Below are 17,308 nucleotides of genomic sequence, written 5' to 3'. Positions count from 1 at the left end.
AAGCTATGGTAGAGGCTCCCCCACATTGAAATGTAAGCCAGCTGCACTCGTTTCTAGGACTACTGAACTATTATGGAAAGTTCATCTCACAGTTAGCCACACTGCTAAAACCACTTCATGAGCTCCTGGGGCAGAACAAGGCCTGGAAGTGGACTGAAGCCTGTGATGTTGCATTTAACAAAGCTAAGGATGCACTGCTAAATTCTGAAGTTCTAACACACTTTGATCCATCCTTACCCCTATAATTGCCTGTGATGCCTCCCCTTATGGAAAGGGAGCAGTCGTGTCACACATTATGCCTTCTGGAGAAGAGAGACCTATTGCTTTTGCTTCATGCACTCTAAGCAAAGCAAAAACTAACTACTCCCAAATCGAACGTGAGGCATTAGGAATTGTTTCTGGAATTCGGAAGTTTCATCAGTACCTGTTTGGGCGAAAGTTTACTCTTCTCACAGACCATCGACCTCTGACGTCAATTTTTGGACCCTACACAGGCATTCCCCCATTAGCTGCTAGTTGTATGCAACGTTGGGCATTGTTACTTTCAGCACACACTTATAAAATTAAATATCGGAAATCCACTCTGCACGGCAATGCAGATGGCCTCTCAAGGTTGCCTTTGCCGATCAAACATCAAGATAGTGCCCAAAAGGAAATCTTCTACTTTGATCAGGTATAGAATACACCCATCACTGCTACTCAGATAAAGAAGGCAACTCGCGTTGGCCCAGTATTGTCCCAAGTTATGGACCTGGTGATGCATGGAAAATCTCGACAAACCTTTCCGGTCTCATCCGACCTTGTTACCTACATGTCCAGGAGGACGGAGTTATCGGTCCAATCCGGTTGTTTGTTGTGGGGGAGACGTGTCATTATTCCACCACCACTGAGATCACAGATGTTAGAACAGCTACATTCCAGTCACTGTGGAATAGTGCACATGAAGGAAATTGCACAAAGCTATTTTTGGTGGCCTGGATTGGACAGTGCTATTGAAGAGAAAGCAAAAGCTTGTATGTCATGTCAGGGTATGAGGAATGCACCCCAGTGGGCACCCCTACACCCATGAGACTGGCCTGAAAACCCGTGGCAACGTATTCACATTGACTTTGCTGGCCCCCTTGAAGGAAGCATGTTCTTGGTGGCAGTAGATGCCCATTCTAAATGGCCAGAAGCCTCTATAATGCAGTCCACTACTGCAGAGAGTACTGTCCAAAAACTACGGGGACTCTTTAGTCGTTTTGGTCTCCCAGAACAACTTGTGAGCGACAACGGACTGCAGTTCGTCTCTCAGGAGTTTCAAAATTTTATGAAGGCAAATGGGATACACCACATCACGTCAGCACCATATCATCCATCTACCAATGGATTAGCTGAAAGATTTGTGCAGACAATGAAACACGCTTTGAAATCAGCAAGGGGACAACACTCCATTCAAAAGCGTCTGGATACCTTCTTACTTTCCTACAGAAACACACCTCATGCTACCACCCAGGCATCCCCGGCCTTTCTAATGATGGGACGACAGCTGCGCACTTGCTTTGATCTGCTGAAACCTTCTGAACCCTGACAAATTGTGCAACATCAGCAGCAACATCAAGTCATCAGACGTGCACCCAGAGCAAAAGACCGAACCTTTAGCCCGGGACAGCCAGTTTTGGCTCGGAATTATACTTCTGGAGCTAAATGGGTCCCTGCCACGATCATCACTCAAACAGGAACTGTTTCCTACACAGTTCGGACTGCAGAGAATCTTACCTGGCGGCGACATGTAGATCAGCTGTTGCCAGATCATGCCAGTCCTCAGACACATCTGCAGTTGAGTGGTGTGACTTCACCTCTTCTGGTCAGACACTGACTCACGAATCACCTGTTCCTGACTGTTCTCCTCCCTTACTGCCAGCGGTTGAGATACCCCTTTGCCCAGCATGAGCTGATACCACCTCCTCACCTGTTCGTGCTGCAGACCCTAAGCCCATGGTACTTTTGGGTGCAACAACACCAGAAGTTTGCCGTAATCCACCTAGAGACAGAAGGCCTCCTCATCGGCTGGATCTTTAGCTAGAGTGAACCCACAGTTATGGGACAAAATAATCCCCGGGGTTTAGCCTGGAATGGAGGCAGTCTACCCTCCTTCTCTAGTCTAGTATCAGAGGGGTAGCCGTGTTAGTCTGGATCTGTAAAAGCAGCAAAGAATCCTGTGGCACCTTATAGACTAACAGACGTTTTGGAGCATAAGCTTTCGTGGGTGAATACCCACTTCGTCAGATGCATGTAGTGGAAAGTTCCAGGGGCAGGTATATATATGCAGGCAAGCTAGAGATAATGAGGCAGTTCAATCAGGGAGGATGAGGCCCTGTTCTAGCAGTTGAGGTGTGAAAACCAAGGGAGGAGAAACTGGTTTTGTAATTGGCAAGCCATTCACAGTCTTTGTTTAATCCTGAGCTGATGGTGTCAAATTTGCAGATGAACTGAAGCTCAGCAGTTTCTCTGCTGTACCCAGCAGCCTCCTACTGCAAGATAAACCCAAGAAAGAAACCAGCAGGACTCCACTGGCCATCACATACAGTCCCCAGCTAAAACCTCTCTGATGCATCATCAGGGATCTACAACCCATCCTGGACAATGATCGCACACTTTCACAGGCCTTGGGTGGCAGGCCAGTCCTTGCTCACAGGCAACCTGCCAACCTGAAACATATTATCACCAGTAACCGCACACTGCTCCATAGTAACTCTAGCTCAGGAACCAATCCATGCAACAAACCTCAATGCCAACTCTGCCCACATATCTACACCAGTGACAACATCACAGGACCTAACCAGATCAGCCACACCATCACCGGTTCATTCACCTGCCATCATATGCCAGCAATGCCCCTCTGCTATGTACATAGGCCAAACTGGACAGTCGCTACGGAAAAGGGTGAACGGACACAAATCAGATATTAGGAGTGGCAATATACAAAAACCTGTAGGAGAGCACTTCAACCTCCCTGGCCACACTATAGCAGACCTTAAGGTGGCCATCCTGCAGCAAAAAAACTTCAGGACCAGACTTCAAAGAGAAACTGCTGAGCTTCAGTTCATCTGCAAATTTGACACCATCAGCTCAGGATTAAACAAAGACTGTGAATGGCTTGCCAATTACAAAACCAGTTTCTCCTCCCTTGGTTTTCACACCTCAACTGCTGGAACACGGCCTCATCCTCCCTGATTGAACTGCCTCATTATCTCTAGCTTGCCTGCATATATATACCTGCCCCTGGAACTTTCCACTACATGCATCTGACGAAGTGGGTATTCACCCACGAAAGCTTATGCTCCAAAACGTCTGTTAGTCTATAAGGTGCCACAGGATTCTTTGCTGCCTCTAGTCTAGTGTGTGTTTTATTTAGGGGAGGTGTTCTTATCAGCGGGGGAGGAAAATGTTGTGTATTTTGTTGTAATGGCTTTTATTCCTATGGCAACTGAGTTAGATTATTAGGGATAGCCCAGCCAGCTTCAGCCTGTTAGGCGAGCTCTGTGTCTGTAAATAAATGGTAGTTTTGTTAACTGTCTGCTGTCTGGCCTCAAGTGATTTCTTCCTAAACTGGCTGCCCCCAAGGATATAACACCAACCCAGCGTGGCTTCTCCTCCTCTTCCCCAGCTTGGTGCTTCTCCTTCTCCCTCCCCCAACTGCAGCTCCTGCAGGGGCCCAGGGCTTCTCCTCCCCCGTCCCCTCCCCAGCGTGGCTCCAGTCCAGTCCGGGGCTTCTCCTCCCCCACTCCAGCTCCGCTTCTCTCCCCTCCCCCACCCCTTCTGCCACTATCTGGAGCTTCCTCTTCCCCTAACCTTCCACTACCCCCAGCCCCAGCCTAGCTGGGCTCCCTGGGGCACCCGATGTTGCTGTGGCTGAAGCCGAGCCTGGCGGGCAGGGAGCAGCGATTCATGAGGATGCCATGGCAGAGCCATCAGCCCGAGGTGTGCGGGGCAGCCCAGGGAAGCGGGGCGGGCTGTGCTGCTGCTGGCCCCGCACTCCCGCCCACCCTGACCCCTGAGGCTGTTTGAGGGGGGACTCACTCAGCCCCCGCAGGAGCAGGGAGGGGGGAGCAGCTGACCTAACATCCCACTGCCCCCAGAGCCCCACCCCCAGGAGCTGCCCCACCCCTTGCCTGTGCCAGAGCCCCGCCCCAGGAGCTGCCCCGCCCCCAAGATCTGCCCCACCCCCGGCCTCTGCTAGAGCTCCTCCCCCAGGAGCTGCCCCGCCCATTGCCTGTGCCAGAGCCCCGCCCCAAGGAGCTGCCCTGCCCCAGGCAGTGCCAGAGCCCCGCCCCCAGGCTCTGGGCTTTGTTCTCCTGCCTCCTTCTTCCCAGTACCCCCCACTCCCAGCTGCTCCCTCCCTGTGTCTGCAAACACTGCCCCGGGCGGGTCGCTGGGGCTGACTCTGCTGGCTGAAGTAGCCTCCATCTCTGCTCACCTCGGGGGGAGAGGAGGGACGAAGAGAGGAGATGGTCCCAGGGTGTGAAAGCAAAATTAGGGGGCAGGGAAAGGAGGACTGCTTGGAAAGGTGGTTTTTTTGCGGGGGGGGGGTGAGCCAGAGGGAGTCAGAAGAAGTTGGGCAGCAGAGGATCACGGAAATTGAGGGGAACCCCCTGGGAGTCCCAGTGTTGGCCAGGGATTGTACAGCACCTAGTGCAATGTGGGGTCCTGATCTCAGTCATGGTCTGTGCAGCACCTGGGAGCCCTGATGTCTATTTCCTGATCACAGGCACTGGGAATGGACAGAGGGAAAACCTCAGCACCTGAAGGGTTAATGCAGCCCTGTGTGCAATCCCTGCTGGGTGGTGCTGCTGCTCTCATGAGGGGTTGGCTTAGTAGACCAGCAGCACAATCCCAGTCCCATGTGGTCTAGTGATCTGGATTCCTGGTTTTCACCCAGGTGGCCTGGGGTTCAATTCCCAGTGTGGGAATAGTGCAGAGCTTTTGCTCAGAGGGGAGGAAGGGCAAGGGGGAGGGATCCTAGAAGCAGGGCATTTGGACAGTGTGGGGAGGGGATCCCAGAAGTGGGGGTGGGGGGCAGAGGTCTGAGGGGAGATCAGGGATGGATCTCAACATTGTGGAAAGTGGGCAGCATGGAGAGCCCAGGCCTGGCATGGGGACGGGGAAGAGTGACTCTGTCCTTCTAAACTCAGCACTGGCAGACTAGGCAGGCTTGGAAGAATTACTTATTTGTTAGTAAATGTCAATTTCTGTGTAAACACACAACCCAATGGCAAAATATTTCCATTGATAATAATCAAAATTGACAGATGGGCAAAGTAAGAAACATGCTGCTTGAGAATTTATTCTGTTCTAATCCTATAGGGGTCCCTTCTGCCTTAGATGCCACCATGTGGGTGTTTCATTTCCCTCCCCATTTTCACACAGAGACACAATTTCCTTTGCATGGATCCATGAACAGTAAAATCTTCCAGTGTCACTTGTCTGAGCCAGAGCATTCAATTCCACTGAAACCTTCTCTCCTGCAATGGCAATGGTCAAACAGAGGGGACGTGGCCACCTTCACCCCTGGCAGTGAGATATTCCCTCTCCTCTTTCTTCAGGCTGCTGCTATTATCCCATGAATCATCAAGGATGGAATAAAAAGCTGAGTTTACTCCAGGAAGAGGAAAGAAAGGAGCCACCAACTCCTTGAAAAATCTCAGTGCCCAGAGAATACCTGCCGCTGTTATTGGAATCCCTGATGTGTTGGTAGCTTGTTTATTTACACTGAGGATTGAGTCCTACTTTGTGCACCATGTTTGAGAATGAAAATCCTAAACCACCCTTTGAAATAACAACTGCAGCAGGACATGTTTAAGTCCCTCTCCCAAAGCAGACAGACCGATGGAGAAATGCCATGAGTCCAGGGTAATACTTCACTGCAGTTTTACCATTTCCACTCGCTAAACTCCCTCTCAACCTTCTGGGCTCCTAGAGCAGGGTACAGAGCCTGAGCCGAGATACGTATAATGCAACTTCACAGACCAAGCCGCATGACCCTGATTAATCTGACATGGGCCAGCCATGGTGTTTCATTGCACTGTAGATGTATCCTAATGTTATGTCTACACTGTGATTAAAACACGCAGGGCACCTGTCTCAAAGCCCGGCCAGCTGACTCGGGGTTATGGGGCTTGGGCTGCAAGACTATAACATTACAGTGCAGACAGATGGGCTTGCGCCCAACCTCAGACACCCCAGGAGGGTGAGGGTTTCTGAACCCAGGCTTCAGCGTGAACACAAATATCTGCACCACAGTTTTTAGCCCCTCAGCGTTAGCTCCATGAGCCCAAGTCAGATGACCCAGGCCAGCCATGCTGCCATCTTTATCCTAGCAGAGATGGACTCTACGGGTACATCTCCATTGCAATGTCAGCCCAGATGTGGCACGCTGTGCTCAGAGTAGCACCTCGAAGCCCCATATTCACCACTCTCATATAATGATGATACGGTTTGTACAAAGTCTGCCTGGTGAGGTATCATTTCAAAAGTCTTGATCTGTTGAACATTAATATTGTGTTGGTCTGTGTGTGTAGCATTGGCTGGGAAGTTATGAAGTTTGCTCTGTGTGTGTTACTGAGATATGTTATGAGGTTGGGAAATGCCCACCACCAGCCTTTCAGGTGTGACAATGGAGGAACCAGACTCGCTGCTGGCCCATGAAAGGGATCCACACTCCCAAGGACTATCCCAGGAACCGTGTACAATGCAGACTTCTCCGAGATAACACAGCAACAATGGGCACTGCTTGACTCACATCCTAGCAAAGGAGCTTTCTAGAAAGTTGGAAGGAACTATGAAAGAAGGGTAGAGACATCATGACTTGGCCTCTCTCCCCACAACTCAACAGCTGGAAACACACCTGGATGACAAAACTGATTCAGAAATCAGAAGAGAATAATAATAATGCATTCAAACCAAAGTCCCCAAACAGACTAGTATTGGTTTTTCAGCAGAAAATTTTCAGTTTGGGGGATTTTCTTTTCCCAGTCAGACTTTGCCAAGGGAAGCAGAGAGAAAATGTTTGAGTTGCCTCCTTCAGAACAGCTTGGCCTAGACACTAGCTCTGGTTCACTGTTGAGGCCTTGCTCAGGATGGGAGTATTTTAAGAATTTGGGCAGGTCCCAGGGTGTTTGGGGGAGATTATGAGGATGTTACCTTTTGAGAGAAAAGCTAAGAAATACAGGACTAGAGAAAAACATTTTAGAAATGTGGGATTTAGACATTTTATTTAAAGCAATGAGGGGGTCTGAATTTCTCAGAAGGTTTTTGTTTGTAGGAAGCAACATTGCTAGAGCTGTTATTGTACCAAAGGGGGCGATGGTTGTCTATAAAGGAGGGGTGAAGACCAAATGCCTCCAATGAGGATGGGATTCAAACCTATGCGTGCAGAGCACAATGGATAAGCAGTCCATCACCTTAACCACTCGGTCACCTCACCTGAGCTGTCAGGAAATGGACAGGAAGAGAAATTTAAGGCCGGCAGAGATAGGGATATGATGGAGTTTTTAAATACTAAGCATAAGCAGGGGCTGAATGAGCTCCCCACTCACATCTAGTGAGGAACTGGGGGAAAGACTTCAGGAACAGACCGTGTTTGCATAGACACACCTACTCTGCCTAGGTATGCAGCATGGTGGGGCCGCTTTCCCAAAATGACCAGTTTGGGATGGTGGTGGGTTACAAATCACTTTAGGATTGAGTGGAATGAAATGTTATTCTCCTTCCTGTATGAGTGAAGGGCAGCAGAACATACCTATTGCGTCCTGATGGAGGGGTAGGCACCTCAGGGCCTGAGCCAGCCCCTATGGAGGGCAGGGAGGGAGCATTACTCAGCAGCACTCTGTCCCAGCTCTTCCCCAACCCCACCCTCAGCCTGAGACTCTGGCTCCCAGCCCGGCGTCGACCCCTTTACCACTGTCCACACCCCTCTCCCCAGCAAGCAACAGCCCCACTCCCAGCCCCAGTTCTCAACTGTGGCTTCTGAGGGGCCACAGCCATGGATAAGAGGGCACAGTGTAAAATGTTTGGGGACCACTGGTTTAGGGTGACATCCTCAATCACTTCTCTGCCACCACGGGCAGCCCAGAGCCCTTTGAATCCCAGCAGCGGCTGAGATTTAAAGGGCTCAGAGATCCCTGCGGCTGAAGGCAGCCCAGAGCCCTTTTAATCCCGGCCACAGCTCCAGCGGATGGAGTGGGGCTGGGATTTCAAGGGCTTAGGCTCCTCTCAGCAACAGCTCTGGGCCTTTTAAATCACTGCCCCAGCCCCACAAAGCTCCAGGTTCCCCCAGCCACCGAGCCCCAGGCCCTTTAATTTGACTTTGAGGGCTCCCAGCCACCTCTTCAGCTGGGAGCCCCTGGTTGATTTAAAATCAAGTATCACCACCCCACCCCCAACCTTCCTTTTTGACCCACAGCTGTTTTGGTGGGGCGGTGCTGGGGAAGGAGGGTTTGTTTCTGCAGGGCTGGGCGGGGTGTTTCCACCGGGCCGGGAAGTCCTGAGGTGGGGGTGGTTCCGCAGGGCCGGGGGGTTTCCGCCCTTAGCTGTTTTCTTTAGAGTAATGTGGCCCTCGCTGCTTTACGAGTTGTGCAGGCAGGCTGACGGCATTCGCTGGGCCTCTCGCTTGTGTGGATTCTCTGATGGGTAATAAGGTTTGAGCTGCGATTGAAGGTTTTCCCACACTCACGGCATTCGTAGGGCCTGTCTCTTGTGTGGATTCTCTGATGGGTAATAAGGTTTGAGCAGTGACTGAAGGTTTTCCCGCACTCACGACATTCATAGGGCCGCTCCCCTGTGTGGATTCTCTGATGCCTAATAAGGGCTGATCTTTGAGTGAAGAGTTTTCCACACTCATGGCATTCATAGGGCCTCTCCCCTGTGTGGATTCTCTGATGTTGAGAAAGGCCTGATCTGTAAGTGAAGTTTTTCCCACACTCAGCGCATGTATTTTTTTGCTTTTCCCTGCAGATTTCCTGCTGTATTCTGGTTTCTTTAAGGCCCTTCTGAGTTCCCTGACAGGAAATAAATTTATCCATTTTCTCCCCTGGCTGGTTTCCCTGCTCTTTTTCTGGTCTGTGCTGAACCTCACAGGATCTTCCCTGCTCATGACTGCTGGACACATTCCTTTTCACTCTTTGCGATAATGCTCTGTGTTTATCCACTTGCTCAACATTTCCCTGCTGAGAATTCTGCTCCTCTTTCTCACATGTCATTGCATCACCTGCTGTGATAGAGACAGAAACCTCAAACAGGGATGGAAAGGGGAAGGCCAAACCAAAACAAGTGCTGGAGAGAGGTCAAATAAAAATCAGGAACTCAGCTCCTCCCAACAGGAGAGAGGAGGGGATCAATTCAGCCTTCACATCTCATCCAACTTCGCAGGGGGAAGGGAGAAAGCTACTGCCGGTGTCTGCTAGGATCTATAGGAAGCCTTGAGCTATATTTACCCTGCGGATGCGACCCCTGCTATGGACAATAATGAACTGAGAGACTCCCCAAGACCTTTGTAGGGCATCCCAGATGTTTCTTTCAGGCACTTACAGATTCTGAGTTGGTTTAATGTTTCCTCATCTGTGCGGGGAGATATCAGGATCTCTCTTTCCTCTGAACCCTGCAGCTCTGGGACCCATGGCTCTTCCCCTTGTTCCAGCTGGGAGATCACATCACGTTGGAAAACCAGAAACCCTGCTCAGATGAAAGAAAACAAAGGAGTTCAGTTGATTTCATAAAACTTAATCATCAAAAGCATTCTATTAATTTATCTTCAGTGCTTAGTGTGACCTGGTGTGCCTGGGGCAGTCCTCACTGAAAATGCCAAGGTCAGAGCAGGCTGAAAAAGGGAGAGCAGATGCTCCCCAAACTGGTGGTTAACACTGAAGTTAAACTCACTGACCAGTCACAAACTGTGCTTCTGATCCCACACACTGGTTAACGAGACTCTGAAAAAAGAAATCACACGGCCCCCTTTATTGCATGACAGTTTTCTGATTCCTAATCAGCAACTAGGTCCCGTACAGTGAGAGGTTATTTAAAAACTCTGCTCACTGTGATACAGCATGGCCAGAGGGCAGCAGGAGAGTGATCCTAATTGGATCCAGGAAGTGGGTGGGTGGAAGGTCAGCCACATTACCCAGTCACTATAGGTTTGGATCTCATCCAAAATACCATGCTGACAGCCAATCCTTTAGCAGTTAAACTAAATGTTTAGAAGAAAGAACAAATGAAAGAATGAAGTTAAATTCCATCCTTCCAGACTATTCTTTAGCATCTAAACTAAAGGTTTAAACGAAAGAAAGACAGAAAGAAGTTAAATGGAAAAGCAGTCAGATACATTCCAAAATGGATATATCAGGTTCTTAGCAGTATTGGTGAGTTACTGGCTTGAAAGTCTGTCTGGAACGCATCCACAGCTTGGATGGGTCATTCAGTCCTTTGTTCCAGGGTTCAATTTGTAGAGAAGTTGCTCCAGAGCTAGGAAGGGGGATTGAAGACAAGATGGAGATGATGCAGCTGCACTTTATATTCCTTTTGCCATGTGGCTTGTACTTCCTGTGTCCCAAACACAAGCTTCACAGTACATGGCATGGAAAAGCTTTGGAGGTCTCATTACACAGGCATACCCCAGCATGTCTTGCTGACTCAATAGGTGTATCCCCTTGGTCCATGGGCTCATTGTACAGCTGATGACCCTCAATGGGCCATCAAACACGCTAGGCAATGTTGATGCCAATATGTCTGGGGGTGTCACCCAGAAAAACTGCACAAGTCTGGAAATACAGATATACCCTACATATCTGTAACTCACAATACAAAGGTGATAGAAACATAGAAACAAAATTATCATACTTGGCAAACCATAACATTTTCACTGACACTTTACATGGCATACCTAGCATGATTTATTGCAATTTTATCAGATTATATTATTTTATTATTAATACCAAAGGGTCTCACAATTTCATGCAGTCTCACACTTGCTAAACTAGTGAATTCCCAGGACCAGTTCCCCAGGTCCTTGAAGATGCCAAACATTGTGCTTATGAGGGATTGAAATACCCACATATCTGCTGGGAACACACACACAGACACTGTGTCAGTCTATACCCCTGTGTTCACTCTTCTAGAAAATTATGATCAATTTTGTACCCAGTATGGCTTGTGAGGTATCATTAGAAAACACATAACCTAGTGAATATTATCCTCCTGTTAAAATGTGTAGTAACACTGTATGTAAAATTGTGAGATTTTACAGTATGATATTACTGAAAAAGTTTCAGTTCTGGGGAACACCCACAGACCAGTTCCTCGGAGACAGCAAGGCAAACAGCTGGTCCAATAGCCATTCTCCTGCAGGGGGAAGGTGTGAAGACATTAAGGGCTGGTCTACACTACGGGGGGAAATCGATATTAGATACGCAACTTCAGCTACGTGAATAACGTAGCTGAAGTAGAATATCTAAGATCGGATTACTAACCCATCCTCACCGCGCGGGATCGATGTCCGCGGCTCCCCCTGTCGAATCCGCAACTCGGTTGGGGTTGGTGGAGTTCCGGAATCGATATAAGCGCGCTCGGGGATCGATATATGGCGTCTAGATGAGACGCGATATATCTATCCCCGAGCAATCGATTTTAACCCGCCGATACGGTGGGTAGTCTAGACGTAGCCTTACATCCATCACAGGGACCTATTAAGGCTGTTGTGGAAAACAACCACAGGATTGATTTTGAATCAGCTCAGCCTGAGGCTCTTTTCTTGGTTACAAGGACGCAGGGGGCGACAGCTATTGGAATACTGTCCCCGAGCTAAAAATCACACAAGCCTTTTACAACTTAAAACCACAAACAATGACACATACGTTGCACATTAATTTCCTTATTTGGAATATATTGCAAAATATGATGCAGGTCAAAAGCAAGCTGAACAATCAGTTTTCCATATTTGGCTTTTCCTGTTATTTTTATTACACCTGGTGATATGGGAGCAAGACTCTCCATGTCTCAAGAAATGTCACTACCAACCTAGGCCATTTTCACATGCTAGGGTACAATCTAGATCAGTGAGGAGTTGCGTCATCTGTAATCCTGGGTGAGATTCAGAGTTCTGCTGCTGGAGCTCCCCTGTCTGGATACTCCCAGCCAGCGTTCAAGGACGCACTGAGTGTCTGTATGATAAGTAACCCTGGACCGGCAGCTCTGATTCCAGCCGTCTGCTTGTTACACCCCAAGCACATTCTGGTTTGGGTAGAGAAGGCTCAGGGTTTGAGAGAAGGCTGGGGGTAGGAAGCTTCTGTTCATTATGCTGGACGTAACCCCCAGTTTTACTTGAGTAAAGAGGAGATATTTGACATTGTGTGATACTGCTCCTGTGCTCTGTTCCCAAAGTGTTCTGCAGCAGAGGAGGGTCTCCGGTAGTATGTGTGTCACTGGCCTATTGGGGTGATGCTGAAACAGGACAGGGTACAGATGGCATTGTGGGGGTGGCATGAACCTTCACTCGTCATTTCCTCTTCCAAGAACAGAAGGGACAGGAATCCTTACCCAGCAAGACCACCGTCTCATAGTTCTCCTGCATGACATCCCTATAGAGGGCTCTCTGAGTGGGGTCCAGCAGAGTCCCCTCTTCCCTGGAGAAATACACAGCCACCTCCTCGAAGGTCATCGGCCCCTGAAAGAGCAAGAGTCCAACACTCAGTACCTGCTGACCCACTCACAACCCCACTATTCACGGAACAGCAGCACCAGGGAAATGGAAGCTCCGGAAGGCACATGTTAACAGAGTCCCACCCCACCTTGCTTACAGCAGCCAGGAGGCATCAGAGGGTAGAGAGAGAGAACCTTTGTGTCTCCCAGCTGACAGATAGAAGCAGGGTCTTCACATTTATCACATAGCTACTAGCCAGAGCTAAATATAGGAGATGGGGCTGTCTCTGGACCCTGTTAGTGGCTCCCTGGTAGGAATCCCAGCACTCTCCAAATAAAATATATGGAAGAAAGGGGAAGTCAATAGTAAAGAATAGAAGTTAGAAGGTCAGAATTGTAGTGCCCATTAACAAAGGTTTAGAGAAAATAGAGCCTATCAAACTAACGGGATATCCTTATTGGATGAGATCAAAAGTTTGGTTGCAGCTAATAGTATTGATGTAATATAACTAAACTTCTGTAAGGGACATGACTTGATCACCACAATATTTTTACTAAAAAAACTAGAATGATACAAAATAAACACGGCATACATTAAATAGATTAAAAACTCTGATAGTAAATGGGGAACCATGGTCGAGTGGATTTCTTTCTAGCAGGTTCCTGCAGGGATTGGTTCTTGGCCCTGTGCTATTTAACATTCTTATCCATGACTTAGAAGAGAGTACAAAATCATCACTGATAAAGTTTACAGTTGCCACAAAGATTGGGGTTGGTGGTAATTAATGAAATGCCAGGAGAGTCAGGCTCCATCACTGGGATTCTGGGAAGTTGTCCCAGCCCTGGCTGGAGGTTTATTTCCTGTTCCACAAAGAGGGGAAGTTCCATTCCCAACTCCTGTGCCTTGAAATTAGGACCTATCTGAAACTACACCCCCATATTCATCATAATGGTATGATTATAATATGATTAGGACATAATTATGATCTATTTTGTACAAGATGCATCATGTGTGGTGTCACTGGAAAAGTTCTGATTTGCTGAATATGATTATCCTATTTGTGTGCACATATCATGTTCGTATCTGAAGTTATGGATATTGACTCTGTATCTGTATTTCAAATGTGCTTACTCTGGGTAACACCCACAACGAGCCTTTCAGGTACAGCAATGAAGAAGGCAGACAGCGCTGATGGCTCAACAAAGACAATGGACTGTGGAAGAGCTTAGCCTTCCTGTGAATGTTTCAGCCAGCCTAGGAGTCATGGCTACTATGACTCAGCAGGGCCTGTGTCCAGACCACATGACACTAAACTCCATTTTAGTACCTGTATTTTTCCACAAACTGGACTAGGAACTGAGTTTGGAACAAAAGGTTCCCACCATATGGAAAAGCTACATAAGGTGGGGTGTGACATCATCTCTTGGCCTCATTCCCCACACAAGAGAACTCCTGGAAACAACTGAGAAACAAAAACTGATGTGGGGGAAGTGCTGCTCCCAGGATCAAGAGATTTCTAGCTTGTGTATGGAAACTTGGGGGACTGCTTGTACCATCAGTCAGGGTGAGAAATTGCTAATTCAAATTCTAGCCATCTAGTATGTTAGGCTTAGTCTGAGTTTTGGTTATTTGCTAAATAATCTGCTTTGATCTGTTTGTTATCACTTATAATCACTTAATCTATCTTTCTGCAGTTAATAAACTTGTTTGATGCTTTATCTTAACCAGCGTATTTTGAGTGAAGTGTCTGGGGAAAATCTCAGCTTGTTGTGCGCATCTGTCCCATATCGAGGGGAAGGTGAACTATATTAATGAGCTTGCATTATAGAGATCCCCATGCACTATAAGATGGTATCATTCTGGATTTATACTACAGCAAGTGTGCAAGGTTGGGGAGTGGGAAATTGGCTCTTGTCTTCTATCTGTCCTTGAGTGGCTTAGGTAAAGCACTCAGGTAGCTTAGTTGGCAACATGGCGCCACCTGCTGTTGCGTTGGGTGATAACAGGCCCTGGAGAGGCTGGCGAAATCTCCAGCAAAGCAGTGTGAGAAGGGCCAGCCCAGCGTGAGGGTTAGAGGACACAGCAGTTCCCAGAAGCTCCACAAACTGCTGCCTGGGGGTGACAACCCATCATGCCCTACACTACACAAGTCTCAGCAGGTTTGTCACATGCTGTCCCCTCCCTTTCTCCACCCGAGATATTTCCTGCTTCCCACCACCTCTAGCAATTCCCACCCTCCTATGCATTTACTGCTCCTCAACCTCCAAGCAGAGCCCACCACCACCTCCCTGATAATCTCTTACCTGAGCCAGCTCCATTGCAGCCATTTCCTTGCCCCTGGGAGGACGAGATGATCTGCAGCGAAACATGGATGTTATTCTCTGGCCTGCCGGGGTGAAAAGGGCAAGGTGTGAGAATTCAGACTAGGTTTTTGTCCATTCCACAAGCCGATTTCCCCCAGCTTTTCCCCTGCTAATGCATATTCTAGGTTCTGGCACACTGTGAAGCACAAAGTAACCTTATTCCAGTACAGGCCTAGCCCCCTCCCACCAGGGTGTAACCCTCTGACACATGGGGAAACCCTCCCAGTAACAGTCTCTCTCTTACACGTATCAAGTTTGCGGACAACACCAAGCTGGGAGGGGTTGTAAGTGCTTTGGAGGATTGGATTAAAATTCAAAATGATCTGGACAAACTGGAGAAATGATCTGAAGTAAATAGGATGAAATTCAGTAGAGACAAGTGCAAAGTACTCCACGTTGGAAGGAACAATCGGAGGCCAGAGAAGAGCAGAAACAAAGGAGTCACTTTGGGGGATTCTCCCTGTCATTGTCCCCAAGGCAGCTGTCTCAGGTTTACAAAGGTGTTTCATGTTCCAGCCTTTATACAGTCTCTCCTGGGAGTGCCCCTTTCATGGACTGGGCCTAGTTTTAGTTTTTGGTAGTTAACAATCTTGGTTTATTGTTCATCTAACCAGTATGTGTGGATTGAAGTGTGTTGGAAACTCTGTTTGGGATAACAAGCTGGCGCATGTCATTTTCCACTGATGAAATGACAGACTTCATATGAGCTTGTGTCGTTCAGTAGCGTGCTGGACAGTGCAAGATGCACATTTCTGGGGGAAAGTTGGGCACTTGAGAATTTGCTGGTTTTCTCCTGAGGTGTAATTCATGAGTGGCTGTCTAGCAGCACTCAATACTGTGTAGCTGGGAGTGAGTTACATGCTGGAGACTGTGTGTTAAGTGGCCAAGAGGGGCTGTTCTCGCGGGAAAACAGTGGAAAAGGCACCCCAGGCTGGAGAACTGAGGGGACACAGCTATTTAACAGTCCAGATTGTACTCTGGGTAACGTCACAGACACTCATTATGACAGAGCCTCTTACAACACAGAGAAAGTAAATCCATGTCCCAGAAATCGAAGACTCAGACAGAGGGCAAGTGTCCTTGGCACTGCTTCTTGCTGACAGAGAGGTTCAGAGACAGTGCGAGAATCCTGGGGAAGCTGGGAACAGGAAGCATGGGCTGGCGGGGTTCGGTGGAGAAAGGGAACAGGAAGGGCAGGGATATTACTGAATCCAGGATCTCAGCAGTGCTAGATGACAGGATAGCACATAGTGCAGCCCATTGGAAAGCACAATCCCAACTATACATACAAAATGATGGGGTCTAAATTAGTTGTTTCCACTCAAGAGATGGATCTTGGAGTCACTGTGGATAGTTCTCTGAAAACATCCACTCAATGTGCAGCAGCAGTGAAAAAAAGTGAACAATGTAGGAAATAATTAAGAAAGGGATAGATATGACAGAATATCTCATAGATCATATTTGTAAAAACAGCAAATAAATCCATGATACACCCACATCTTGAATACTGCATGCAGATGTTGTCACCCCATCTCAAAAATAGATATATTGGAATTGGAAAAGGTTCAGAAAAGGGCAACAGAAATGATTAGGGGTATGGGACAGTTATGCCAGACCTAACCCCCAGTTTCACTTGAGCAAACAGGAGCTATTTGACACTGTGCAATACGGCTCCTGTGCTCTGTTCCCAAAGTGTTCTGCAGCAGAGGAGGGTCTCTGGTAGTATGTGTGTCACTGGCCTATTGGGGTGATGCTGAAACAGGACAGGGTACAGATGGCATTGTGGGGGTGGCATGAACCTTCACTCTTCATTTCCCCTTCCAAGAACAGAAGGGACAGGAACCCTTACCCAGCAAGACCACCGTCTCATAGTTCTCCTGCATGACATAGCAGTAGAGGGCTCTCTGAGCGGGGTCCAGCAGAGCCCACTCTTCCCTGGTGAAATACACAGCCACCTCTTCGAAGGTCACCGGCCTCTGAAAGAGCAAGAGTCCAACACTAAGGACTTGCTGCCCCACTCACAGCCCCACTATTTGTGGCAGAGAGGAGTGAATCAAATGGAAGCTCTGGATGGATCATAGTCAGGAGAGTCCCACCTCGACCTCGCTCAGAGTATCCAGCAAATACCAGGGTGAGGGGATGAAGAGAGAGCCCCTTGTCTCCCCCAGCAGATCCATCACCCCCCTACTAGCCACTGACTGATACAGGAGATGGAGCCCCTAGCAGGGTCCAGGGAGAGCTCGCTGGTAGGACGCCCAACACCCTCCTCATTGTG

The 17,308-nt window shown here is 48.4% G+C and overlaps 1 protein-coding gene and 1 long non-coding RNA gene across 2 annotated transcripts in view; one reads left to right on the top strand and one right to left on the bottom strand.

Moving 5' to 3' along the window:
• The window catches only part of LOC127037812 (zinc finger protein 333-like), a 1,302,204-nt gene that overhangs the window by 829,314 nt on the left and 455,582 nt on the right, over window positions 1–17,308 (bottom strand). Inside the window, exon 3 of the mRNA XM_050929916.1 lies at window positions 16,883–17,009. Within this exon, the coding sequence (XP_050785873.1) occupies window positions 16,883–17,009 (127 nt within the window). The remainder of the gene's footprint in view (window positions 1–16,882; window positions 17,010–17,308) is intronic.
• The window catches only part of LOC127037876 (uncharacterized), a 216,318-nt gene that overhangs the window by 169,807 nt on the left and 29,203 nt on the right, over window positions 1–17,308 (top strand). The window lies entirely within an intron of this gene.

Source organism: Gopherus flavomarginatus, chromosome 20, assembly GCF_025201925.1.
Source record: "Gopherus flavomarginatus isolate rGopFla2 chromosome 20, rGopFla2.mat.asm, whole genome shotgun sequence".
NCBI lineage: Eukaryota > Metazoa > Chordata > Testudines > Testudinidae > Gopherus > Gopherus flavomarginatus.
This window is presented reverse-complemented; position numbering and strand designations above follow the sequence as displayed.